This window comes from Trachinotus anak, unplaced genomic scaffold (assembly GCF_046630095.1).
Source record: "Trachinotus anak isolate AG129_WGS33_773 ecotype Australia unplaced genomic scaffold, CSIRO_AGI_Tana_v1 ptg000005l, whole genome shotgun sequence".
Taxonomy (NCBI): domain Eukaryota; kingdom Metazoa; phylum Chordata; class Actinopteri; order Carangiformes; family Carangidae; genus Trachinotus; species Trachinotus anak.
The window spans coordinates 5,740,326-5,767,023 of record NW_027273856.1 but is presented as its reverse complement, the minus strand read 5'-3'; the positions used below and the strand labels follow the sequence as shown (position 1 = coordinate 5,767,023).

Here is a 26,698-nt window from a genome sequence, read left to right as displayed (position 1 = left end):
AGGCTGTAAACATGTTTATTTCTGCTGTAGTTGGACATTTTAACATGGGGTCTATGGGGATGGACTCACTGTTGGAGCCAGACTCAAGTGCTCATTTGAGGAGCTGTACTTTCTAGCACTTTCGTGTTGGCTTCATGTTGATTCCTATGCAGCTGCCTCACTAAAAAGATGTGCAAAGTGTTCTTTTTCTTTGCATTTGACACCTAAAATACCCTAACATGACAAACCTTACATGATATGTTCACAGTTTGACCTCTATTTTAACCAATGTTGTGCTTCCAACTTTGATGGCAACAGGTTGGAGAAGGCTCTTCCCTGTTTCATCCTGTCAATGCCCCTGTGCACAAAGCTAGGTTTTTTTTTTTTTAAATGGCTTCCCACAGAGCCCTGACCTCTACCCCATTTAACACCTTTGGGATGAACTGGAATGCCAGGTCCTATCACCCAACATGGACAGGAGCAAATCCCTAGAACCAGGTTCCAAAGTTTTGTGGAAAACCTTCCCTGAAGAATGGAGGCTGTTGCTGCAGCAGATTTAATGCCCACTACAACTTTTTGGCCATGTAAGCGTATCTCCCATCATCTCGAGATGAACTTCCTGTAATGTGAATTAAATCAATCTAATCTGAATCTAGGAACATGGGTAAACTGGGTTAAGGTAAATGTAGCCTCGAGGGTATAGCATTGAGCTGGCAGTGGGGATCTCTGACAAAAATAATGCATCTGCACAACATTGTTTTAATGACTGGACTTCAAAGCCATTGATGATCATTACTACCCAGAGATTGCTCAGTCATTACAATCGGGGCCGCAGGCTGTTATATTACATGACGAGGAGACGGCGAGCAATGCGGTGCTGTGGTAACCGATTTAGTTAGACGGCTGACCCTAATGTTGTTATTGTAAAAGGAAGATGGATGGAGAAAGTCGAATCTTTCTCTCTCTAGCCCCCATCCCTCTCTCTCTCTCTCTCTCGGCCCTGTCCCTGTTGAGGAGCAGAAACTGGGAGAGCGGAGAAATGAAGTGACATCATCAGCGTCAGCCACATTCCTGCGGAGGGAGGGGGTGAGGAGGGAGAGGAGAGGAGGGGGGGTGGGGGTGGGGGGAAGAGAAGGAGGAGAATGTCCCAAAACTTTTGAGGTTACAGGACCGACACCCCCCCCCCCCAACACATACACACACACACGCGCCAATGCATCCTTTCTCCCTCCCTCTGCTGTGCATGTTTTCCAGTGTGTGTGTGTGTGTGTGTTACAGTACACGGGCTCCTCTTCCTCATCATGCGTTCCCTGTTTTAATTCATGTGCTTCTCCTCCTGTCCCCTCCCCCACCGCCTCCCCCCCAACTCATACCACCACCACCACCACCCCCCTCCCCCTTCCTCTCCCCTCTTTCTCTCTCCACCGACCAGAGGAATGCAAGAACCACATCTGGAACTTATTAGAGAGCAAGAGAGAGAGAGAGAGAGAGAGAGAGAGAGACAGAAAGGGGTAGATGGAAAGAGAAGGAGAAGTAATGGTGGGGGGAGGAGGAGAAGAAGGAGAGAAAAAAAAGGAAAAAAAGAAAGAAGAAGTCCAGGAGGGGACAGAAAGAGAGAGAGAAGGAATGAACTTTGCTAAGCAGAGAGAGGCTCATGTTGCGAGAGCGAGAGGCAAAGAAACGAAAAAGAAAGTTAACAGCTAACTCCGATTAATGCCAATTAACCTCAGCGGGGACGGGGCGGGGGAAGAGCTCAGCTGGCACCTCAGATGTGGGTTCAATCACTCCCGATTCCAGCGCAAATGTAGCCTTTGAACCGGCCTCGACCATATTCTGTCTGAATGAGCAGCTTCACCGTCCCCACTGAGGGAGCAGTCAGGCCTGAGTAATAGTCCCTTTCTCTCTGCCGCTGGCCTCCCGACCACTCCTCCTCCTCCTCCTCCGTCCTCGTCCCCTCTCTCTTCCCCTCTCCCGGCTCGCTTTTCTTTTCATCCAGCACACCCTCTTCCCCGCACGACAATACCCCCCACCACCACCACCCTCCCTCCCCCACCCCCACCACCTCACCATCTCTTAAACAAACCAAAAAAAAAAAAAGTCTAATCACTCTTGATCAGGCTTCACCCACCTGCCCACGAGACTGCCCCCTCTTTGTCCCTCCCCTTCCATCTCTCCTCCAAACAACTTTTTGTGTAACCTGCCCCCCCCTCCCCCCTCCATCACCCCAAATTGGTCCTCGCTGCAGAATGTGGCCACACAATTTGGGAAAACAAGGCCAATAGATTCAGTCAGATGTGATAAAATGTTGCTCTCTTGCTCAGGGGACTCTGCATAAAGAAACGTTTTTAAGGGGAAGTTTTTTTTGGTTTTTTTGTTTGTTTTTTTTTTCATTTTTCTTTTTATAACTTGGATGCCCCCGGCCTGTCAAGCACAATCAGATTATGGGCCTTTAAATCCTGGGGCTTCACATGAGAAACATTCACAACATAGCCGCTGAGGCTGCTCAAAGGAAACATGTAGACTTTTGATTGAATTTATCTCTGACCACAAGTTTGCTAACGAATTATCCCACTAAATACGTCTGCAGTGTATCAGGTTCTTTTACTGGATCATCTGAGAGCGTGCATGGGAGCCTCTTTGTTCTCCCAAGCACCACTTCAAAAAGCATTATAGGACACTCGTGTCCAGAGGAATGCCCTTAAACAAACATATCAACTGAGAGAAGCAATCAACATGTCACACATTGACAAACACCCGCCGGGACAGAAATGCCAAGAATTTGTTGACTGAACGGAACCCAATGGGGAACAACAGGCGTGGATGTACATTATAACATTATGGGCTCCATTCCCAGATTGAGCTTTACAGCTGGTTCAGTGATTGCTTTCAGTGGCTGATGTCAATTAGAGATGCTTTTCGGTAAATAGGCTTCATTCAGATCCCGTAAAAACCATGACCCGAATTCGCATATTAACGGTAGGATGCTCCTACTGGAGTCATAGCTCGCTCGCTCGCTCGCTCGCTGGCTGGCTGGGATCAAAATTAAAAACAGACTTCTGCCTCGCTACATATGTCACCCCAGATCTACACCCTGAGCCAGCGAGGGTTCAGTATAGCACCGCAAAAATGGTTCGTTAGCCTTGAAGCCATGGCAGAACGCTGTCGGGAAAAAAGCGTCACGTCGCTATAAATAGCTCTATAAGCGGCGATCCATTGAAGTATCCTTACAACTTTGAGTTTCCCTAGGTGGCCCTTTTTTTCTTTATCGGCTACTACTGCTCATACATCATCTCTCCCAGCCATGATCTGAGCAGAAACAAGCAGTTTTAGTAATTATTATAGCCCACTGTGTCCACATCCTTTTTTAATGAACTTTAGAGGTTACATTCCCCCAGATCTGCATGAGCTTAATGAGACAGAGGACTGGCTATGTGGGATTAGCTCAGGCTAACTACTCAGTTCTTCTTTTATTTATTGTGAGAACATAAAAGAAATCACTTGCAGTGTGAGAGAGGACAGCTTTTTTTTCTTTTTTTTTATCCCCCCCCTCAGCAAAAGCAAAAGATTGCATGTACTAACAGTCGTTGTATATGACTCAGTAACTGGAGAAAAACTGGAATTTACTTAGATGAAAATGTCACAGATGATTACCGGCAAGAACCGTTTTAACAAGAGTGTTTTAGTACCAAACTGGATTCTTTATGAGGCTTTTCTAATTCTTCATTTTTTATTTGAACTATTACTTTGAGTCATTAACATTACAGTAGTAGAACCACCGCTTCCCTGATCAAACAACCCCTGAGGAACCCTTCCTTCTCTGGGTGTAAAAGCCCCTCGAATGTGTCTGACTCCTCCGCCGTCTGAATATTTCCTGTGCCGAGCGTAACACAGGAATCCGTCTGAAGTCTATGATTCACGGCTCGGCGCTGTGATTCAGAGCGTACAGTAAGGGCAGCAGCGGCGGCAGCAGCAGCAGCAGCAGCAGCAGCAGCAGTGGCAGCTCGCGGCCTCGGTCCGCACAAAAGGACAGAGGCTGACAAATGGTACACCTGCACTGGAGCCTTTGTCCGAGTCAGCATTTCAGACCACCGTCTGGGCTGTAGGTGCAGTGCTGCAAGTCCGACCTCAAGGCTCTCCTGCTCATTAGGAAGTTAAAGGAGCGTGTTTGCAATGATTGATTATGCAGGAGCATTTAACAGCTGCGTTAATGGTGGCGCCTGCTTGGGACTTATTACCAGGTTGGTATGTAGATACAAGGCCAGGACACTAAATCCATCACTCCGGTGGCGCTGCTGGTAAAGATTCACTATAGTTCGTCCTGGTTGCAGCTTGCATCATCATTTAATCTAAATAACTTCAAAACATTCTGATTCACCACAGCTTTAATTAGCTGCTCGACTAATAACCATGCAATCATTAGCACTAGTAGGCAATTACATGTGTGCAAATTGCAGGCCATGGAATACTGTTTTACTAGTCTAATGAAGAGATAAGGGTGTGCGTGCTCTTAGGAAAAACGCTCCTGAACCTGCAATAAGTGTTATCTCTTTTGAGATGATATTCACTTCAGCTCTCTCTGGATTATTCCTTCTGCTCTTCTGTTTTCGGAGCCCAATGCAAAAGCCACAGTGCAAGATTTGAGAGCTTACATCTATGACACTAATTTAAATCTCGCGTCCCCATTTAGAGCCTGCAAATCTTGTCTTCAGCAAAGCAAATATGTTGGTGTTTGAGAGCCCAACATGGAGTAATAATGGATTATACCATTGTTACAGTGCTACAGCAGACAATGGGACACATGGCTTCACACATGTAATTGGTCTGTGTGTGTGTGTGTGTGTGTGTGTGTGTGTGTGTGTGTGTGTGTGTGTTTATGTAGCCTACATCTGTAGGTGCGTGTGTCCAACGGTTTATGAGTGGACAAACAGGGCAACAGCATGTGACAGAGACAAGGGGTCCCGATGGAGAGAGAGCAAGGGGTGTGTGTATGTGTGTGTGTGTTTGTGTGTTGCAACGGTTGCCAGATTGTGTCACATGTGGATTCATGGGGCGCCTGATATGTGGCTGAGAAGGATTCTGCTCCTGACTGCATGTAGAAGTGTTCATGTGAACCCCCAGCAGCACGCTTTGGGTGGATGCTGAGCATGGCGAGCCAGGCTGAGCGATACAAAGCCTGGCAGACACGGTGACATCATCCCTTTCTATACCTTCCCTTCCCCGAACACGCCCCCTACCTATGATGAAGTGGTCGACTGGCCAGCCAGCAACCAGCTGTGCACGCTCCCGGTCAGCCAAGGTAGACAATGGTGGGGGGGGGGGGGGGGGGGGGGGGGGGGGGGGGGTAAAACAAATAAAAAAAGGGAGGTCTGGTGTGGCTGTGACGCCGCGACAACACACAGATATGCCTCGATCAAACAGGTAGCTTAGAGAAATTACAACCATCCTCTCCTCCTCCTCCTCCTCCTTCAGCCTCCTGTCTCCTAGCAACTCGGCTACAGCTGTGATTATCATAAGCCAACAGTCTACCTGGCACCCCACAGGTATGGAGGGGGAACACATGCATGGGTGCTGCTGCTGCTGCTGCTGCACACGCCTCACTGTGCGGTGGAAAATGCACAGAGGAAGGCAGCAGAGTGGGGGGGGTGGACATGGTCAAGCACTCAGGTAGGACACCAGGACAGGAGCACAAGAGGGGTGATGTGTGTGAGAGAGAGGGAGGGAGAGAGAGAGAGAGAGAGAGGCTGCCTTTCACTACGGGATCACTACAGGGGCTGGGAGCAGCTCTCCCTGACTGACACGCCGCCGGCATGTCGAGCAGCGCCGGCCAATCACTGTCATTCCCGTCACGTCCTCAGCGCCTCGCCACGGGCCGCTCCGTGGGCTCGCCACACGCACGGGGTCATTTAGGCCCGTGCACGCGCGCGCGCCGGTCATGTTCAAGTTGGACGAGAGCACGCGTGCGCGTGGGATAAATGATCATAAATGATGATAAAGGGGGGGGGGGGGGGGGGGGTAAAAGTGTGGTGATCCATTGCTGCGGTGCGGACACGCACACACACACACTCTCTCTCTCTCTCTCTCTCTCTCTCTCTCTCTCTCACACGCCTGAGGTGATCCACCGCTGCGGCTCATATGGGAATGCTATGAAACATGTTATATGTCTACACACACACACACACACACACACACACACACACACTTCTCAGAAGATCACCGGCGGTGTGTTTCCCAGCCTCTGCTGTATATGGAAACCTGCGGCCGTTCATTGTGCGCCTGAAAGCAGAGAGGCAGTCTTACCAGTTTGAAAACTCAACAGCAAACTCAGGAGCAGCAGCCTCTGCATGGTTCAGCCGACCAATAAGTCCGTTATTGGCTCAAACCTCCGTGCGGACAGCATCAAAAAGCGGGAGTTCACTGACTTTCACGATAATTGGACAAAGACCAATAATCCTGCTGCGTCGCTGCTCCTCGTCGCTCCCCTGGTTCGGCTTTTACACCATTTCACCGCTTTTCCCACCGCTCTCCGCTCCTCCGCTCCTCCGCTCCTCGGCGACGGGCCGTTTTCTACTCCGCACCGAGGCAGAAAGCGAGCGTCGACGACCCAGCACACTTCCGGTCAGGGTATTCAAAATAAAATGCAGATGAAAGACGGCGGTCACACGTCGATGGAGATAAATTGCATTTGTGCAAATGAAATCAGTCAGTAATGCGTAATAACGTCATCAGTGTGTGTCGTATTCATTTGAAAAATATGTTTGTTCTTACACTGCAGAGACTGTGGTGGCTCTTGTCAGTGTTACTTTCATACTGAATTCACATTTTCTGTAAGAATAAAGAATATTTTTCTTTAAAATCAAAAGTCTGTAATCTGTGTTGACTGAAATATAACCCACAAACTGTCCTGATTCACATGGTTTTCTCTGGAGACGCTGAGGGATTCATAATGTTAGCAGAATATGCTTCCAGGTTTCCAAAAGTCTGGTAGAAATCAGCAAAAGAATGTTCATAATTCATAACAGGCTAATTACATATTATATATTTCATTATAGACTAATACAAATTGAAGCCTTTATTTCTATTCGCTTATTGCATTGCCATCTTTTCTCTTCAAACAATAAGAAAGTTCTTAAACAACTGGAACAGGCTCTTTTTGACACCTCCCTGACAAATAAAATAAAAGTTCACCCAATGTGATCACGTTGTACTTCCGGTGCCTGCTGTAATCTCTCTGACTTGACGTCATATTCTCATTAGCGGCGCATTCCTCTCTCTCTCTCTCTCTCTCTCTCTCTCACTCTCTCTCTCTCTCTCTCTCACGTCAGCATCACCACAGCACTGCCCCCTTTTTTCTCTCCCTCTGGATCCTGCACACTCCACCACCGGCAAAAAACAAACAAAAAAAAACCATTATGAAATAAAAAAATAAGAACAAACCAGCTTAGAGAGGAATAATCATTTTGACACATTTGCTGCAGTCAGACTGCTTGGTTTCTGCTCTTCCCACTGGGACATGAGGTAATGAAGTAATTTTAGACAGGCCAGCCTCAACTTACCTCTACATCTATATACAAAGAATATCATAGGGAACGTCTGAGCGCAGGCTGCACATCTCATCTGAACACTGCAGACAGGAACTTGCAGGAATGTTGGAGTGAAATCATACACACATTCAAGGTAATATCAAGTCGCACTGAGCTACAAGATCAAGTCAAATATGAGATACTATGCACTGTAAGTAAGGAGCTGTGGAGTTATAGGCCTGCATTATACTCCCTATAATAATATTGATATATTGATATATATATATATATATGTATTTAGTGGGATGAAGCAGTGATGTCACTCCGATGAATCGAACCGCAGGACCGATGATTAAACACGAAACGTCCTCATTCCCGTCACATAATATAGGCTACTGAATCTAGGGACGGTTCCCCATGATGCTGTGACTGTCACAGCTCAGCAGGTCTCCACAGTGAGCCCCCCCACCCCACCCCACCCCCCGTCTCAGGCCGGGGGAAAGTGACTTACTCCGATGCTGGAGCGCCCCCCTGTGTCGTCGACCCAGAGCGACCCCCACAACTGGAGCAAGGATCCCAAAATATCTACTGGCACCGGGATTCAGATGTAAGCCTGATGAGGGATGTGAACTATTGCAGTCTGACACACTCACCTTTTCATTTGCAAACACATATGTGGACTATGTCCACCTTTACTGACAGAAACCTTCGGGAGAGGCTGCAATACATAGAATACAAGTAGCCTGATCATTCATATGTGAACCTATAATAGTAGACTCATTACTGTGCAATATATAGTATTTTGAGGGGAATTAATAAATCATACATTTAAATAATTTGATATGTTTTTTCTAAGATGAAGTGCAAATATTGTAATATATGAAATTATGCTCATGAAGAAAAATACATTCACAGCACTGTCAACTTTAGGGTTTTTATTTAGGAAATAATGTGCAAAATTATTAGAGCTGCTATCAACCCATATTACTCCTGATGAGAGAGATGTGGCTGAAAAAGCAGAATTAAGATTTCAAAAATGTCGTGCAAAAGATAGTGGGAGTAGGTATAAAGTCAGACTGCAGGCAAAATGAACTTACAAATGTGTGAAATAAAGAAAAAAAAAAGTAGGTTAAATGTTGTATTTGTGCCCCATCAGTAAGACAGTAGGAGCCCATCACTACAGAACAAGCATGCTCAAATGACTAAATGTGTTTTGGTCTGAACCGACATTCTTAACTGAATCTATACTCAAGATTGTTTTTCACCATTAGTTTGAATTAAGCAGAAAAAAGCAAATTGTTCAAAGCATGCGCAGAGGAAGGGTGATGGAGCTGTGTTTGCTTTTGTTCACTCCGGCTCACATTGTTGCCACATTAATAAGGATCGACTAATATGACGTTTTAAGCCGCTACCAAAACATCACTTGTGTGTTCGGGTGATAAAAGGATCGCAGGTCTGCCGTGCGGCACGCAGAGTGACTCATCTCTGCCGGGACTCGAACCCGGAGCCTCTGGATTAGAAGTCCAGCGCGCTATTCCATTGCGCCACAGAGACTGCGCCAGCATCTTCCTGCTCTGGCACGGTTTACGTACTTCACATCCTCTCATATCGCTGCTTTCTGCATCCCCGCAGCATCAGGACCAGTCTGAGCCGACATGTTGGCTCTGCCGGGACCCACCACCAGAGGGCGCTGTGGCTCCACGCCGAGGTGGGAGGTGCCGCAGAGATGCATCAGGTTAGCAGGCGTCTGACAGGAAGTGTCGAGTTCGAATATAAAAAATAAAAGCCTCGGATATGCGCGCTCAGTCGAGGCTTTGATTTTGAAACTGTAAGACCAGGAAACTTGTTTTAATCGAGCTAGCTTGACGCCAGCCGCTCATACGGTGTGTGTCGGAGCTTTGCATTCCCCGTTTTCATTGTGAAACATTTGCTCCACTCATACGGCTATATGTGGGTGAGTCGACGAACTGAAATGAAAAGGGATTATAAACTAAATTATGGCTTCTCATAAACTCACATTTTGAGCCAATAACAGCGGACGATGCTTGATATCCCTGTTATAAACACATCAAGTCGTGGAGCCATCGCCACATTTCTCTCACATGTAGGTCAGTGGAGACCCGTCATGAGGATGGTGCAGGGCTCTCACTGTGCGGAGTAATACCAGCGACTGTGGGGTTACACCAAGATTGCATCAGATAACCAGTTACACACCTCCCGCCTCAGGCCCTTCACCACAGTGTGACACTTTCACTAACTTGACTGTCTTTATGCTTTTCTTGTCAAGGACACTCAAGTAGAACAAGCCAGGTTTATGTTTCTGTGCAGCTTAGTTAGTGCATGTGCAGCTTGCACCGAGCGTGCAGCACATACAGTATGTGCAAGTCAGGAAGTTGTATACTTCCTGGTGTTCAGTGTGTCCAATGCCACACTTTTTAGCTGGGTCAGTAAAATGTATAATGTACAGCGCCACTTCTAAAGCCACCTTCTTATCCCTCTAGTCTTCCAGTGCATTTGTCTCGCGAATGCAGCCTAAAAGAAACAGTTAATTGATCTATTCCAATAAGTTTGGACAGTAAATAAACACAACATCCGTGTCCCTCAGCAAGCATCAAATATGACCATTAAGAACTGAATTAACCCACAATGTGGGTTCAGAAAATTGTTTGAAGAATGACACCATATGAGTTTTATATTACTGTAACATGACTGTATGTAGATTACAGTAGATGCACAAACCCAGAAAAAAAAAAGAAAAGCTGAGGACAGAAAGTAGCATCTCAGGCATTTTCAGAAATGCAACCGTTAAACTGTTCTTGGAAAAGTCACTACAAACCCGCAAAATGTAGCAATTTTATGACAGTTTCAAAACTTCCCTGTCTGGTCATAGAGCATACGAAGAAGTTTCACTCTGTCAGCACTGTGTAGATCTCAGAAACTTCTCTGTTTGAGTAGGCATCCTGCAAGCATCACGTGTCTGAAAATCTGCCAGTCTTTACCTCAAAGGAGGTTTAAATCGAAAGCAACTGGACTTGGTTATTTGTCTAGGAAGACGTTTCACCTCTCATCCAAGAGGCTTCATCAGTTCCTTCTCGCACCTGACCAGGCTGGGACTGGTCCAACTATCTGGTGTGGAGACCCAGGTATTTTTAACCTCTGGGAGGGGTTTTCACAAGGCTGATGATGTCATTGGTTCCCTTTGTGCTCCATGTGCCAACGACAGTCGTTAGAGTGACTGTCTTGGTGGAGAGTTGGTTTCGGCTTCGTTGGAGCCCTATTGTGTTATACCGACAGTCGCTGGAGTCACATGCCACTTGTGAACAGTTGTTTCTCTTAGAGGTTAAATTGTTGAATCTCCTGGGAAGGGATGAAAGGGCAGCATTGTAAATTGGAGATAGGTGGTGTCTGAGGCCTCCTCCCCTGTTGAGGGATGGTTTCTCTACTTTCACATAGATGGCTTCTTTCACTCCTCTTTCAAACCACCTGTCCTCTCTGTCCAGGATGTGAACATTGCTGTCCTCAAAGGAGTGGGCTTTCTCCTTGAGATGTAAGTGGACAGCAGAGTCCAAGCCTGAGGAGTTAGCTCTCCTGTGTTGGGCCATGCGTTTATGCAATGGTTGTTTCGTTTCTCCAATGTAGAGGTCTTTGCATTCCTCATTGCATTGGACTGCATACACCAGGTTGCTTTTTCGGGTGTGTGGTGTTCTGTCCTTGGGGTGTACCAGTCTCTGTCTGAGTGTGAGTGTGTACTTGCCCACAGGTAAGTAGACCTAGAATACAGTTGTTTCCTAACACAGATCCATTCATCATTAATCCTTAGGACATGTCATACACAGAATTACTCACTTACTTTTACATTTACACTTGATCCAAGGAAATGACACCAAGATGACACTCACAGCTGTCATAATGTGTGTGAGTGGATGTTGTGAAACTTTTGCAACTTGTGAATAATATGAAATTCTTCTCATACAGTAGGTTCAGATCATATGAATACCCTGATTATCAATCAGCCTGGTCCACTGGCCGATAATCTTTTAACACTGTTATCGTCTGGGGAGGTTTGGTTAGTTTTGGCTAAACTTATTAGCTTAAGCTTGTAAGCTCTTTCCACCCTTATTAATTTGTTAATTAGATGACTGTAACCTTCATTCTGGATTTGGTCCAAAGAGTTACAGCAGGAAGCAAAAGGGGAGATATGGCAGAATTCATAAATTAATGACAAAAACATGAGGAAGAAGAGAGGATTCTGTACATTACAAATGTGTTGAAATCCTCACCTGGGCCAGATGAGTTCAGATCCTCCAACACACAATTTGTCGTCTCAATGAAACACTAGCAGTCTTTTGCGTTCAGTGTAATGAAAGCTTCACTGCAAGTAAATCAAAACACAGGAACAAAACCCGGTCCAGTCCCTGGAATGAGTTGTGCTCTCATTTTTATATCATCTTTCACCCCTCCTGATGTGGGCTTAGTCATCAGAAAAAAATGAACTGTGCCATTTGACCACATACACCATCACACTGAATTAATAATTATACATTTAATCAAAATGGCAATAAATGGTTACACAAAATCATTTACATATTTGATCAAATAAGTAAACAAACCATTAACACTCATAAAGTGATTAAAACAAAAAATTTAATTAAAAAAAAAAAAGTTTTTCACACTATGATTTAAAAAGTAGCTCTTTAGTATAGTGACCACAGTGGTAAGGGATACATTTACAAGAACTGACCAGATAAAAGTGTATATATATATATATATATATATATGCAGAGTTTACAGAATGTTCCACTGTGTTAAAGGAAAAGCTTAACATGACGGGAAATCCAGGGAACCTTTCTTTAAATGGTAATTCACTGTTCTTATTTCAGATGAAAAAAAAATAGTAAGCTAAGCTAAGATAAGCTAAGCTAAACTGCTGCTGGCTCTAGCTACATATTTATCAAACAGACATTTGAGTAATACCAGTTTTATCATCTAATTCTTGGCAATAAAGTGACTGAGCACATTTCCTTAAATGTCCAACTGCTCCTTTAAGTCAGTGACACAAACATTTAGATTTTTGAAATGTGATGTTAAAAAGTGAAACAAATGCTTTTTCTCCTGTGCAAAAATCACAACTAGCAAATACATTGGAAAAAAATATACAAGAACATAAAATGAAATATAAATCACTGACAGATAGAACCCATCAGAACATTGAAACTGGCAACAACTTAAAACTGTAAAGCACTAATAATATATCAGTATTTTTAACACGAGTGCTTCAGTCATTTCACATTCAAGGTACAAAAGAGGGAGGTGACAGGTACAGTAGATGGAGACTTCAGCCTACTGTCCCTGTTAAATAAGGAGTAAGTCTACGACTGTCCGAAGCCTGGACTCCTTCATGTACATTCATTACAACTGTGTTTCAGAATGCTCTCAACAGAGCAAATGAAATAGCCCTCAGATGACTTTTAGCTCTACAAATATCTAAACACAGAAATAAAGGAAACCACGAACTTGAAGACACTGACCAACCAAACCTACTGTATATAAAAATCTTTTAAGTTCTAATAATCTCCAGCATCTTGCCAGTGCTGATGTTATCTGAACAGAGGTGGTCAGGGAGGTAACCGATGACAGTAGACAAGCATACTGGTCTTGAGACATGAGTACTGTATATTTGTATACAGCAGACTGGTTGGCATGTTTATTTGACATGGATAGTTCTCACTGATCAATAGAAAAGCACAACAGTAAATGAGTAAACCTAAATCTCTAATCTTTGGTCCCTAGACAGATAATAAAAAGACAATCAAACTTAATATGTTATATGTTTAAAGACAAACCAACAATAAAAAAAACACAAACACAAACATTTCAGCAGTGATAGTGACCACATTGGGATATAGGTGATGGTTGTTGATGTACTGTGGACAAAGACAGTCACTAATGTTTTTTTTTCTTTGGATAAATCATGAGATAGAGGCTTATTACTGATAAAAAAGTGATTAAAGTCCCACAAAGCAAAAGATGCAAAAAAAGAAGCAAAGTCTCCAAATTGCTGTGGACCAGTCGTCCAAAACCCCAAAGATATTTCATTTAAAATGATATAAAAGAAAGAAAACCAGGAAATTCCCACACTCTCACGCAAAGGCTTAGCATTTTTCCGATTAAATACTTGGTAGATACTAAAACAATGAACTGATTTCCAAGTGAACTCATTGTTGTCACTGTATTGCTGCAGAACTTCTAGGGACACAAGGTTGTATAGATCAGTGGTTCTCAAACTTTCACATCAAGGACAGATGTTAGGTCGCAGACACCCTTTTGATTAGATTTTGTCCCAGGGTCCCCCATCTGATAAGCTTTTTGCTTTTTTATTATACAAAGTGTTTGAAACCAATGACCAAAATAGCCGTACACTCTGTCATTGTGTTACTTATGGATACAGTTATAGTGAAAACAAATTATTCCCCACAGTTCCTTGGACCCCACTTTGAGAACCACTGGTATTGATCACAAAGTTTGCTCCCCCTCCAAAAGTGTTGTCTGAAGCAGAGCAGTGCAGTGGGGGGCTTTCAGTCACATAGAGTAATGGTCGAGGACAGACAATGTGGTAATGGTGGAATTATTGCACAAATCCGAACAAGGGCAAATATACGGTAACTAAAGGGTTACGTTTCCTGGGGGAACTGCTGCTGTGTGTAAATCTAACACGGTGATAAAGAATAGAAGTTTATTGATAACAGTGTGAACTCAACATTGCATGTTTGGCCCGTCCTGATAAGGACCTTCAGTTCCACGTCATTCAGTGTAACTTGGTGAACAACGGTGCACAAGAATATTTTAGCTGCCACTCTTTTTTGCTCAAAGGAGTTTCGAGTTGACATATCCCTTGACACGCTCAACATGTCAAAAAAAAAAAGGGCTCAAAGTCTGTGCAAAGTTTTGACAAGCAGAATCTCCTGGATGCATCAATAAAACAGAGAGGTCTTCCTTTTTTTTTTTGTTGAGTCAGTTCAACAAGAATTTCAGAGACTCTCATTTGTTCAGATACAAGCTGTCACCACTACAGACATGTGTCAGTAGTCTAGTTTGCTGATTTGGGGATCTTTCACCAGAATGATTTTACAGTTCTCCTCTTCCTCTGCCGGGATGTATAGATCGCAAACAGTGCTCTGAGGAAAAGAGGAAGAAACAATGTTAGTGTGTGAAAGAAAACCAAACTCAGTGTGACATTCAAGAACAAAACATCATTTTCTAAAGTAGCACAGTTGCTGTGATTATGGGCACATCTGGCTGGAGAACTGGTGAGTATAACTTCTGAAGCCGAACTTTATGGTGTTTCCAGATATCCTAAGGTGTTCTTGTTATTTTGTCTAATTATTATTTTTTTCTAACTTCCATTATTACTGTCATTTTTGTTAAGAGAACAGTTAAGACATTTTGGGCTTTTTTTTTTTTTGCTCTTAGCTTAGCTTAGCACAAAGACTGGGAACAAGGTGAAACAGCAAGCTTGACTGTGTCCAAAGGTAACGAAGCATTCTTACCAGCATAAGGTTTAATATTTAACACTTAATATCTTCTGTAATGTGTAAAAGTGATGGGTTGTTATCTTAAGGAGGCTTATGTGCCAGACTATTTGTATCTTTTTGTCAGCATAGGTTGCCTGGCAACAGACACAAGGTTACTGCACCAGGCACAAAGACACAATGTGCCTTTTTTACACTTAACATTTCATGTATAATGCCTAACTTATGGACATGAGAGTGGCATCTGCCTCCTCAACCTCCTTCACAAAATGTCTTACGAGTCCTTTAATAATCTTAGGAGGCAGGGCAATCAGGGAGTAAACCTATACTTAAGAAAAAAAAGGGTGTCACCTTATTGTTGTTGTCAGAAATATCGCTGAGGAGGTCCCGAGGCTGTGGTACTTTGGGGAAGATGTGTTCCTTATTCCTGCACAGTGAGAGTCAAATATTAGAAGCAAACAAGAAAAAGACAGCAATTAATAGGAGCCAAGCATAAAAGGTGCAGACTTTACATACTTCCTGCAACACACAATCATCAGGACTGCCAGGCCAGCAAACATCAGTGGGATGATGATGGCAGCATACACCATCGCATTAGGATCTACTTCTGCATCTGCATGCAAAAACATAAGCAACGATCAGCTCAGTGACTTATACAGCTTTGAAGTCAAAATTTAACCGGAGTGCTTTTACAGAGAATTTAAAACCCAATCACAACTTACAACAGCCTCTAGATGGCAGCAGCATTTTCACATCCTTCAAATGGTGGCTTTATATTTCTGCACAGTTCATTTTGCAGTGAAATTCTTCAACAAGACAAAAACACAAGATGAACATACCAAAATACTTCTCGTCACTCCATGGCGTCTCACCATTGTTAGACTTTGCTTTCATAACCATGCGATATTGACAGTGAGGGATCACGTTAAGATGAGTTGATGTTGCTCCTGGAATGGATTTAACCTGAGAGAAAATGAAGGCACAATTACAATAGTGATTAATCAGCTCCATAGTAGATACAGCAATATGACTGAATTCAATGGAGACAATCTATAGCTGTCATAATATGATGCTTAGAACCAACTGCATACCTTATAGTGAATGTAACCACTACTTTTTATATAATGCTGCAGTTGAAACACCAACTTATGTGCATTCATGTATTGTGATTGATATGGTTTTCAAGTGTAATTTCCAAAAAATTGACAAAAGCATTTTTTTTTTGGGTTCACAAATGAGACTTGAAAATTAATTTGTCCAATGTTCAAACAAGACAAAGAGTCTACAACCAAACGAGCAGCTCTGTTGGTTTGTTTTCTTAGTTTTGCAGGTAATTGGTCATAAACCAAGGTATTGTGAAAATACAAAAAAAGTCCTGATTAAAAGTCAGGGGATCAGCAAAGTGATAACAATCCATCCGGAGTGGAAAATTAATGTCTGTATCAAATGTCATTGAATGATAAATGGACTGCAATGATATAACGCTTTTCTAGTCTTATCGACCACTCAAAGCGCCTTACAATACTTGCCACATTTACCCATACACTGATGGAACAGCCATCAGGGGCAATTTGGTGTTCAGTATCTCGCCAAAGGACACTTGGACACATGGACTAGAGGAGCCGGGGATCAAACCACCAGCCAAAACCACAAATGTTAACCTTATGATGGCGCTAGTTGAAAATTCAAAGGATGTCTCTACAAAATTTGGTGTTGATCCATCACATAGATGTTGAGATACCCCCACCCCTTTTGCTGAACTCTGCATCATTCGAGACAGACTGACAGACAAGGCAGATTTTTAACAATGTGCCTCTCAGCAAATCAATGACTCTCTCAGGCACAAAGGAATTTCAGACTGCACACAACGTTTTGCATGTTCCAGTCTGTACTCCAGACTCCAGGTCTGAAAAGTGAAGCCAATGCTTAAGAGCCTTAAAGCTGCATTCTATCTAATGACCATCAGGGGACGACTCCACTGGTCGTAAAAAGAAGTCAGATTGCATTGAAGTTTAGGGGAAAATGTCTCTACTTCTGACTTATTTATTTTTATTATTTATTACCTCAGTAAACGTTTTCTCTAATGAATTTATGGTCTCAATCACTAGTTTCAAGTCTTCTCCAATACAACATGATGTTCATTTTTTTAAGTATGGTCCATTTAGGGGAAAATAGACCATAAAGCAGGGGATGCATTTGGGCGTGGCTGCCATGTGACTGACAGACTGCACCACACATGGCAAACTGTCTGACAATCAGGATAGAGTACAGAACAGGTCAGATCCACCACTCACTCACTCCTCAGCTCCACCTTTTTGACCGAATATGGTTTCTTCTGGTTTCAAAAATCCAAGATGGCGACAGCCAAATTACAAACTCAAGGCTTCAAAACGGTGACTCACAAACCAATGGGTGGGTTAACCCACAAAATTTATTTACTATAAACTGTAATGCGCCTCAGTCATCTCATCGCAGTGACATCATTGATACTAAAATTGCCGTATTAAATATAAAATCTTTAAATAACAAAGCACCTTTTATAAATGACACAATATTGACTTCTGACCAAAACTTGGCAGCTCCCTAATGAGTATTTAACAATAAACCTAGCTACCCCCCTGGGTTTGTGTACATTGACAAGCCACGCACAACTGGGCGGGGTGGTGGTCTTGCAGTGCTCCATCAGTCAACATGTGTGGTTTTAACCATGCCTGTACAACAGGCTATGTAATTTGAATGTCTTGCTCTTTTTAATATGCTGGCTCCCAACCTCTATTACTTTTTCTTATTTATCATCCTCCCAGATCAGCCTCTCTTGCCATTAGTGAACAGTCTGAGTGACTCACATCTTTATTTTCTGAAGAACTCACGAACCCTCTCGAATTCCCTCAGCACGTTAACTTCCCCACAGACACTAAAGGTCATTCACTGGACCTTGTCGGCTCCTCTGGAACTACTCCCTGCAACCTAAATGGCATCGATTTAACAGTGTCAGATCATAAAGGCTGTGCTACTCAATGTTAGCATCCCGGTCCCCTAACAACGACGATCACATATAGGAACATCAAGAGCATTAGTATACCTGTTCTAATGGACATGCAGGAGAGTGAGCTCACCTACAACTACACAAACTCATCAACCAATGGCCTTGTCTCTGAATATAACACGCTTACATCATCTTGCTCCACTCAATTTACACACGGTCCTTCTGCCATACCGCCTCGCTGTTGTTTGTGTCCCCTGGATTTTTACATACAATAACTAAATAAAACACAACAAAATTTAAATATAGTATTAAATATAGTTAAATATAGTAGAGACAAAAATTGTAGAGTTGTGTTTCTTACCGATTCTTTATTACACTCAGTGTAATTAATTATGAAATCCCAGTTCACATTTCTGAGATCAGGAGGAGTCCAGCTGATATTGAATTTGTCCCCAGCCTTAACGACTGTCCACTCAAGAGGAGGTGGTCTCACTGTGCAGAGAGAGACATGACAGAGCAATAGTAACCACAATCCAGTCATAGTCAGACCCAATCTTGAAACCCCCAAACCACCACCACCACCACCACTTCCACCCATCCACCCACACACACACACACACACACACACACACACGTATATTTGTTCTCCTAAAATGGCTGCATTGTGTGTGGCCTAAAGTTTTAAGTTCTCGATTGTGTCATACCCCACATATTACACAAGTGCAAACACACAAGCAGACATACGCACACACACATTCTCACCACACAATAACTAAGAAAGGACACAGAGCAATTCTTCTTAAAACTGTGCAACAGAATGGGGAAGCACAATATCCGCTTTGCTGCGTACCATTATCGGCAAGTTCTTTCCTGAAAGTGTTCCTGAAAAGTGTGTTGTTCACTGTTCCATTAAACAAGATGCGGATGGCATCCACATCTTGGATGTGCAGATCACAACCAGTCCTGATGTCTTTAGTATGAGTGTATGATGAGCACTCTTGTAGAGGGGACATGTGGTTATCTACCCTGTCAACCACTAGTCTAGGAAAGACAGAGAAAAATGGTGATTAACTTTCATGCTGCACACTGAAGAAGTAAATTAATAAAACAATGAATTAATAAAATGAACATACATTTAAATAAACCCAGATCTTACTGGGCCAAGAGGAACAGACATAAAACAGTGTTAAATACTGTTCAATAAAAGTTAAAAAAGTGCAACATTTTGGGAAAGATGACGTTCATTTCCGTGCCGAGAGTTTGATGAGAATATTGACATCTCTCTTGTGACTGTCTCTTGCATATGATGCAATAGCCAGCAGCTGGTCAGTTTGGCTTTCTGGAAACACTTCAGCCTTCCAGCACCTCTAAGCTCACTAACATTTTTATCTTATTGTTTCACCCATACAAACACCAAAAACCACCCAATTGTTAGGTGGTCTAATGATTATCTTGGCAGGGTGCAGTGACTTCCCGAAGTCTCCACTAGTTGCCTGGCAGCCTCATGTTGATAACAACACTTCAGAAAGTCACTGCAGCCAGCCAAGAAATATTTCATACACTCTGTGAGGTTTAACTGCTTCTTCTACAGAGATTTTGAAAAACTGAAGCAGCTATTAACAGATATTTTACACTAACAATGTATGAAACGATGATGTCTTGGCCATTTTATGCCTTTATTCTTTGATAGGACAAATGTAGAAAGACAGGAAATGGAACAGAGAGAAGGGGAATACCATGCAGGAAAGTATCCAGCTAGCTGGAATTCACAGCAGGAACTCCTGCTCAGAGAATCTGTATCCATGTAGTGTATGTCCTAACCACTCACTAGTAATTGTACTATGTACTATGTAATTTTCAGCAGCACAAGGCCGCTGTTTTCAGTGAAAAAGCTCTCCTGTAAACTACCTGCTCAGCCCCAATAAGCAGATAAATACAGTTAGCCACTAGCTTGTGAAAATAGTGGAGCTTTTAGCAGCTTTAGAACCTGAAATTTCCCTCAGAAACACAAGTGGTGCATTTTTCAGTGACTATTTTTATACGCAGATTCATACATACTTGAGACTTTATTGAGTGTTTACAGCAGAGGGAAAGGATGTGGGGGGATGGGTGGATAAAATAAATTACAGTAGCCATGTCCATGGTAATGATGGAATGGGGAAAACTGTCAGGCAAAGGAGTCAGACTTGAGACACAAATTTGAGGACCAGAGATTTGCTTCACTGACAACTTAACTTTGACTTTGTAATCATCACATGACATGACATAACTTGACTTCGATTTTTTTGAATATTTGCATTTTTCTAGATATTTAAGTTCAAGATGTAGAGAAGATGTAGTTATGATTTCTAGTAGGGCCGCAAATTTTTTTTTTTGGATATAGGTAAAACGTGTGACAACATTGTTGTGCATTGTTAGCACCATAAATGTTGTGGTCCTACAGACATGAGAAATACAAATCATATTCTATCATATTCCCCAGATGTAAGGAAACATGCTCGTTTGGTACAAGCCACAACAAAAATCACATCATCATTTTATAGTTTCTCAGTGAAACTGAAATGCAAAAATGATCATTCCATCTGAAGTTTTGACTCATATTGCATATTGCAGATGAACGCTACGTGTAACAAAATGTTAAATATCAGTCAGATTTCTAACACTTAAGCAGCTGCAACAGTTTTTGTTAATGTTGAAAGTTAAACTAAAGTTTTCACAACCATTGTATCTTAAATGATGTAAATGTGGAAGCTGGGGCTGATCATAAGAATTTCATATAACTTGACTTGTGACTTCCTTAATTCTCACCACAGTAATTTGGCACTTGCCTGTGACAGATTGGTATTCATGAGCTTAACCTTGTGAATTAAAAAATAAACTGAATATACTAAAAGTTATATAGGAGTATATTGCTGACGATATTTTCAGACCTACTGTTTAGTTTGAAAAGCAAGATCATGCAATACATTTTAACATTTGATTATGAACTTCAAATGTGGTTATGCCAATGCCAGTGGTTGTCTGGTTATGGCTGGCTGGAGAAAAGAGTCCATCCTCATCACTTAACGCTACATTACCAAATATGGCTTGTGCCCCAACAAATATAAGCCCCACATAGTTGATAAACAATGCCTAAACTGAACTGACACCCGCTTGCACTGATAAAAAGCTGAGCCATTAAATATAAGGAATGTGGCCTTAAATGAACCCAAGCTCATTACTTACATTTGGGCTCACTCTGGGTCTTATGTGACGAAACCAAAGTTGACTACTGCTTAGCAGGAAATAGTGCAATACAGCTTACATGTACTGTGTAACAATGAGTTGAGCTGAGACAACCTTAAATCTACAGCTCTTCTTCCCAGTGCACTTTTCTTGTGTATGTATAATACATTTAAAGTAGGGCTGTCAAACGATACATTTTTTCTTAATCTTTCTTAAAACTCTTAAATCACACGTTTTATCACATGATTAAAATTCTTTTATTTTGCATTTCAGAACTGTTTTCTCTTGCTTGACAACACATAACCATCAGCCTGTCAGAACTAGAAGCTAACGTTAGCATGTCTGACGTGTAATTATGAAGATGTCTGATAATTTATTTATCCGTACACAAGCTCTGGGTAAGTTATATTTCTATTTTCCAACTCATTCGATCTTCACCAACGACGATTCAGGCATTAGATTTAAACACTTTAGGTCTCCCGACACGCCCCTTCATGCAGACCGGAACCCTCCCCCTTTTGCTCCAGAATGTAGCGCGCTAGAATCTTTGGCAACAGAACCAGTGACGGTGTAAAATAAAAAAATCTTTGGTGGCACGTGATTAACACAATTTTAAAAAAGCGTTATGCTCGGCCTTTATTCTCATTGTGAATAACACGTTAACACTGACAGCCCTAATTAAAAGTAACAAAAAAAAAAACTGAATAAAATAAAATACATACTGATAGAAAAAACTGAGAACTGGACCAAGACTGGTTGGCTCCCAGGAGCAATGCGCGTGATTGGAGGAATGAACGAGGCACTGCAAACTCTTCACCATCTCTGGGAGGAACAGAAATGCATACAAACATCCCAATAAACAAACAAGTACATAGCCATTAATCCAGTCCAAGCAATCAGACTTTGAAAACAAAATCAGTTCTTATTAGGGGTGATGGTGAGCAAATCAGCTACCTTTGTAATCGACGACGAGGACAGTCGGCACACTTTCCGTGCCATTACATTTAGTTTTGACAGACAAGTGCAGATATCCCCCTTCCATCACTATGTCATCTGTCCAGGAAAGTGACTGATTTTCCTGAAACACACACAAAAAATAAAAACGCAAAGTGAACAATCAAACCATCATCAGTATTATTAACAATGAGACAACCACACACATTACAGGTAACAGGTAGCTGTGAAGTTGTTTCAGAGAAAGCAAGCATGTCCTGCCCATTTCTTATTATGATGTAGGAATACATCACCAGCAAGATTATTGATCGTCTGTGTGTGCTGTGTTGTTGTTAGTGATCTGTGATTTAGCTTGTTAGCATGAGGCATGAAATTCATTTAGGTGGTCTATGACAAAATCTAGAGTTTAAATACAGTCAGTGATGGAGACCTGTACTTAAGTACAATTCTGAGTCACTTACACTCGGGTATTTTCATTTGATGCTACTGCTAACTACCTCTACTTCCCTACTGACAATTTAGTTCATCTATTTATCATTTATTTGACAGCTATAGTTACTAGTTACTCTGCAGATTGAGATTTTACAAATTAACATATGATCAGCCTCTAAAACAGAGTATGTTCTTACAGACTGAACTACCCAGCTGGAAATAAAGTGGTTCAAATTTGCTCCATCCTGGCCATCTGGAACACTTCAATGTGGTACTTCTGTACGTTTATTTGAATAAAAACCTTTACTTGTAGCAGAATATATTTTCTCTGCTTTGTTTTCTCTGCTGCCGAACGTGGTTTCTTTGCAGTGGTGGTGACCGTTGCTTGACAAGGGCTTCAGCTATTGCTGTCCTTATAATTCAAGAGGTTATAATAGGCCCTCTGAGCAGTACTATGTTTTCAGGGCAGACTGGAGGCGAAGGTGAGTCACTATCATAGAGTGAAAGGACTGGCTGGGGCTAGCTGATAAGCATGATAGAGACAAGGCTTTGTAAGAAATGCAGAGAGTAAGAAATTCCCCAGATGCTTTAATAATATAAACATTTAACAAACAGATAACATATAATAAAGCCAGTGTCATCCTGTAATTATGGTGGTTGTTTATGCAAGTTTATTTTCCAGGCAGTTTCTGGGAACAGTGTATATAAATAATGACCCCTGTATAGTGTAATTAGCTCTGCTCACAGCAGTGCATTGAATTTGAATTTGTGCTTCCAGAGTAGTTGTGTATCCTGGAAATATTTAAACTACTAATTTAAGACCATTAACTTTGGGTATTATTATAACTGGTGGGATACTTTGGTGTAGGTGAAGTTATCCACAATTAAGATTTACAGGAGTTGCATTCATGAAACCTTTCATGAACAACATGCACAGTTTTCAGACAGAATTACGTTTCACCAATTGGAGAAATATCAGTGTACTTACATAATAAGCTTTGCTGTACATCTCCTTGGTTTGTGTCGTCACTTGATAGCTGCAGTTTGAAACTGAAAGCTGTGGTGGTGCCCAGGTCAGCACTGGATTGAAATCATCCCTCCACAGTAGAAACAAATGTTGTGGTGGCAGGATTTGGCCTTAGGGTGGAGAAAGAGACAGACAGAAATCAGGTAACACAGGACTTCAGTGTCCACGCTGATTTGTGCCACATAACTACCCTCAGAACAGACGACTATATTAATAGTGACACATCCGCCTAAACTGAACCAGCTAACTCAGAGATAACCCGTTTCAGATGTGATTTTCGGGGGGGGGGGGGGGGGGGGGGGGGGGGGGTCACATTCACAGCCTCAGTCTCAAATCCCCTCAAATCCCAGACGTGACGTCAGCACTGGGAAACACGCACGTAACCTGGAAAAGGGACGGACTGGAAAACTGCCCTCAGGGAGGTAAATAACAACAAGGCAAGATGATATACAAGTGTCCTTACCTGTTTGGGAGTCGACCGTTAGACACAGGCAGCCTAAAAGGAAAAGGTCTGAACCTTTAAACATCCTGCTGATAGTTTCTTTTCCCGCCGCCGTCCGTGTGTTTTCCTCCAGGAGACGCGCAGCTGTCCGGCGAGCTGCCTGCTGTGCTTTAGAAAAGGAAGAGAGTAACTGTCCGTGTTTCATAGCAGTTTCCAGCTTATTCGGTCCAAGGCACGCAGAAGTAGGAGGTGGGAGCTGGGCGGAGAGCTTCCCCTTTTTTTTTTTTTTTTTTTCTCTTCTCTTTTTTTGTTTTATGAGGTCAGCAAACACGCTTTCACATAGTGCGAGTGTAAAGAACAAGGAAATGTCCTGATCCCTGTGTGGACTTTTCCTGCAATATTATGTCATGTCAATAACGTCACATTATTCATGCTTCATCAAATCGACCCTTCAGTAACAGGAATCAAACTTACAACTGATAAACATCCACAAGCTGCGACAGGCCCATGATTTCCAACTTAACAAGGCCTAGACGGGAATGAATCACTGCCTATTAGCTGGTGACACGTTATCACACCCTTCAGATGTGAACTCATCAGGGGTGACAAAGAAGGGAACCACCCACCCAATACCCCCAGGAAGAACATTTAAATGTGGATATTGGAGAAAATTCACCCTAGAAATGATGTAATCTTATTGTTACAAAAGTTCAGGGCACTTGAAAAAAGTCAGAAACACAATATGCACACAACTGACAAATCAATAAGAAAACACAGCTTATGTTATAGTTTGGTAGAAAGACAAACTGACTTTTATATATATATATATGTGTATATACACACACACACCTGGACAAAATTGTTGGTACCCTTCCGTTAAAGAAAGGAAAACCCACAATGGTCACTGAAAGAACTTGAAATTGACAAAAGGAATAATACATAAAAATGTACTGAAAATTAACTCATGAAAATCAGACATTGCTTTTGAATTGTGGTTCAACAGAATCATTTAAAAAACAAACTACTGAAACTGGCCTGGACAAAAATGATGGTACCCTTAACTTAATATTTTGTTGCACAGGCAATCACTGCAATCAAGCGATTCCTGTAACTCTCAATGAGACTTCTGCACCTGTCAGCAGGTATTTAGGCCCACTCCTCATGAGCAAACTGCTCCAGCTGTCTCAGGTTTGAAGGGTGCCTTCTCCAGACTGCATGTCTCAGCTCCTTCCACACATGTTCAATAGGATTTAGATCAGGGCTCATCGAAGGCCACTTCAGAATAGTCCAATGTTTTGTTCTTAGCCATTCTTGGGTGTTTTTAGCTGTGTGTTTTGGGTCATTATCCTGTTGGAGGACCCATGGCCTGCGACTGAGACCAAGCTTTCTGACACTAGGCAGCACATTTTGCTCCAGAATGCCTTGATAGTCTTGAGATTTCATTGTACCCTGCACAGATTCAAGACACCCTGTGCCAGAAGCAGCAAAGCAGCCCCAGAACAAAACCGAGCCTCCTCCATGTTTCACAGTAGGTACAGTGTTCTTTTCTTTGTATGCTTCATTTTTGCGTCCGTGAACATAGAGCTGATGTGACTTGCCAAAAAGCTCATCTGTCCAAAGGAATTCTCCCAGAAGCTTTGTGGCTTGTCAATATGAATTTTGGTAAATTCCAGTCTCGCTTTTTTATGATTTGCTTTCAACAGTGGTGTCCTCCTCGGTCGTCTTCCGTGAAGTCCACTTTGGCTCAAACAGCGACGGATGGTGCGATCTGACACTGATGTACCTTGACCTTGGAGTTCACCTCTAATCTCTTTGGAAGTTGTTCTGGGCTCTTTGGTTACCATTCGCATTATCCGTCTCTTCAATTTGTCATCAATTTTCCTCTTGCGGCCACGTCCAGGGAGGTTGGCTACAGTCCTGTGGACCTTAAACTTCTGAATAATATGTGCAACTGTAGCCACAGGGACATCAAGCTGCTTGGAGATGGTCTTATAGCCTTTACCTTTAACGTACTTGTCTATAATTTTCTTTCTAATCGCCCGAGACAACTCTCTCCTTGGCTTTCTGTGGTCCATGTGCAGTGTGGTACACACCATGATACCAAACAGCACAGTGACTACTTTTCACCCTTTAAATAGGCAGACTGACTGATTACAAGGTTGAAGACACCTGTGATGCTAATTACAGGACACACCTTAGTTTAACATGTCCCTATGGTCAAATTATTTTCAATCTTTCCTAGGGGTACCATCATTTTTGTCCAGGCCAGTTTCAGTAGTTTGTTTTTTAAATTATTCTTTTGAACCACAATTCAAAAGCAATGTCTGATTTTCATTAGTTAATTTTCAGTAAATTTTAATGTATTATTCTTTTTGTCAGTTTCAAGTTATTTCAGTGACCATTGTGGGGGTTTCCATAGCATCTTTCGCGGATCCAGAATCACAAACTTCTTTAAAACAATAAAAAAAAGTTTGAAAGTTCCAAGCACAGACGAGAAAATAAGTCCTTTAAAAGTAATAAAATAAAATGGTGCAGCTATACGGACAAGACATTCACCAAAAGCCTGTCTGAATAAAAACATTTTTCCCACATCTGTGGGCTTTA

At 42.3% G+C, this 26,698-nt stretch overlaps 2 protein-coding genes and 1 non-coding gene across 4 annotated transcripts in view; all 3 read right to left on the bottom strand.

The window, feature by feature from the left end:
* kirrel1a (kirre like nephrin family adhesion molecule 1a) overlaps window positions 1-6,519 on the bottom strand; it is a 34,554-nt gene extending 28,035 nt beyond the window's left edge. Inside the window, exon 1 of one of the 2 annotated variants that reach the window (XM_071478033.1) lies at window positions 6,277-6,519. In XM_071478033.1, coding sequence (XP_071334134.1) covers window positions 6,277-6,322 — 46 coding nt within the window. In that variant the 5' untranslated portion in view covers window positions 6,323-6,519. The remainder of the gene's footprint in view (window positions 1-6,276) is intronic. The other variant, XM_071478034.1, reaches the window with a different exon arrangement.
* Window positions 6,520-8,979: 2,460 nt separating this feature from the next.
* On the bottom strand, window positions 8,980-9,053 carry trnar-ucu (transfer RNA arginine (anticodon UCU)). Its single transcript has one exon. It is a non-coding gene; the product is annotated as a tRNA-Arg (tRNA).
* A 2,974-nt stretch (window positions 9,054-12,027) lies between these two features.
* il13ra1 (interleukin 13 receptor, alpha 1) lies at window positions 12,028-24,885 on the bottom strand. Its single transcript, XM_071478028.1, has 10 exons — window positions 24,116-24,885; window positions 23,614-23,762; window positions 22,194-22,317; window positions 21,962-22,061; window positions 18,865-19,055; window positions 18,376-18,506; window positions 15,868-15,991; window positions 15,545-15,641; window positions 15,380-15,455; window positions 12,028-14,674 (listed from the first exon to the last, which is right to left on the bottom strand). Exons 1-10 carry the CDS (start codon window positions 24,297-24,299, stop codon window positions 14,579-14,581), a joined length of 1,272 nt encoding a protein of 423 aa, XP_071334129.1. The 5' UTR covers window positions 24,300-24,885; the 3' UTR covers window positions 12,028-14,578.
* Window positions 24,886-26,698: the final 1,813 nt, after the last annotated feature.

Excerpts from the sequence above, each read along its gene's own strand:
- il13ra1 (XM_071478028.1), bottom strand. The coding sequence starts at position 24,299 with ATGAAACACGGACAGTTACTCTCTTCCTTTTCTAAAGCACAGCAGGCA. Across the intron at positions 19,056-21,961 it reads GTTCTCAGTTTTTTCTATCA|ACTAGTGGTTGACAGGGTAG; the intron begins GTATGTATTTTA and ends TGTCTTTCCTAG. Across the intron at positions 15,642-15,867 it reads GAGTGACGAGAAGTATTTTG|ATGCAGAAGTAGATCCTAAT; the intron begins GTATGTTCATCT and ends TTTTGCATGCAG.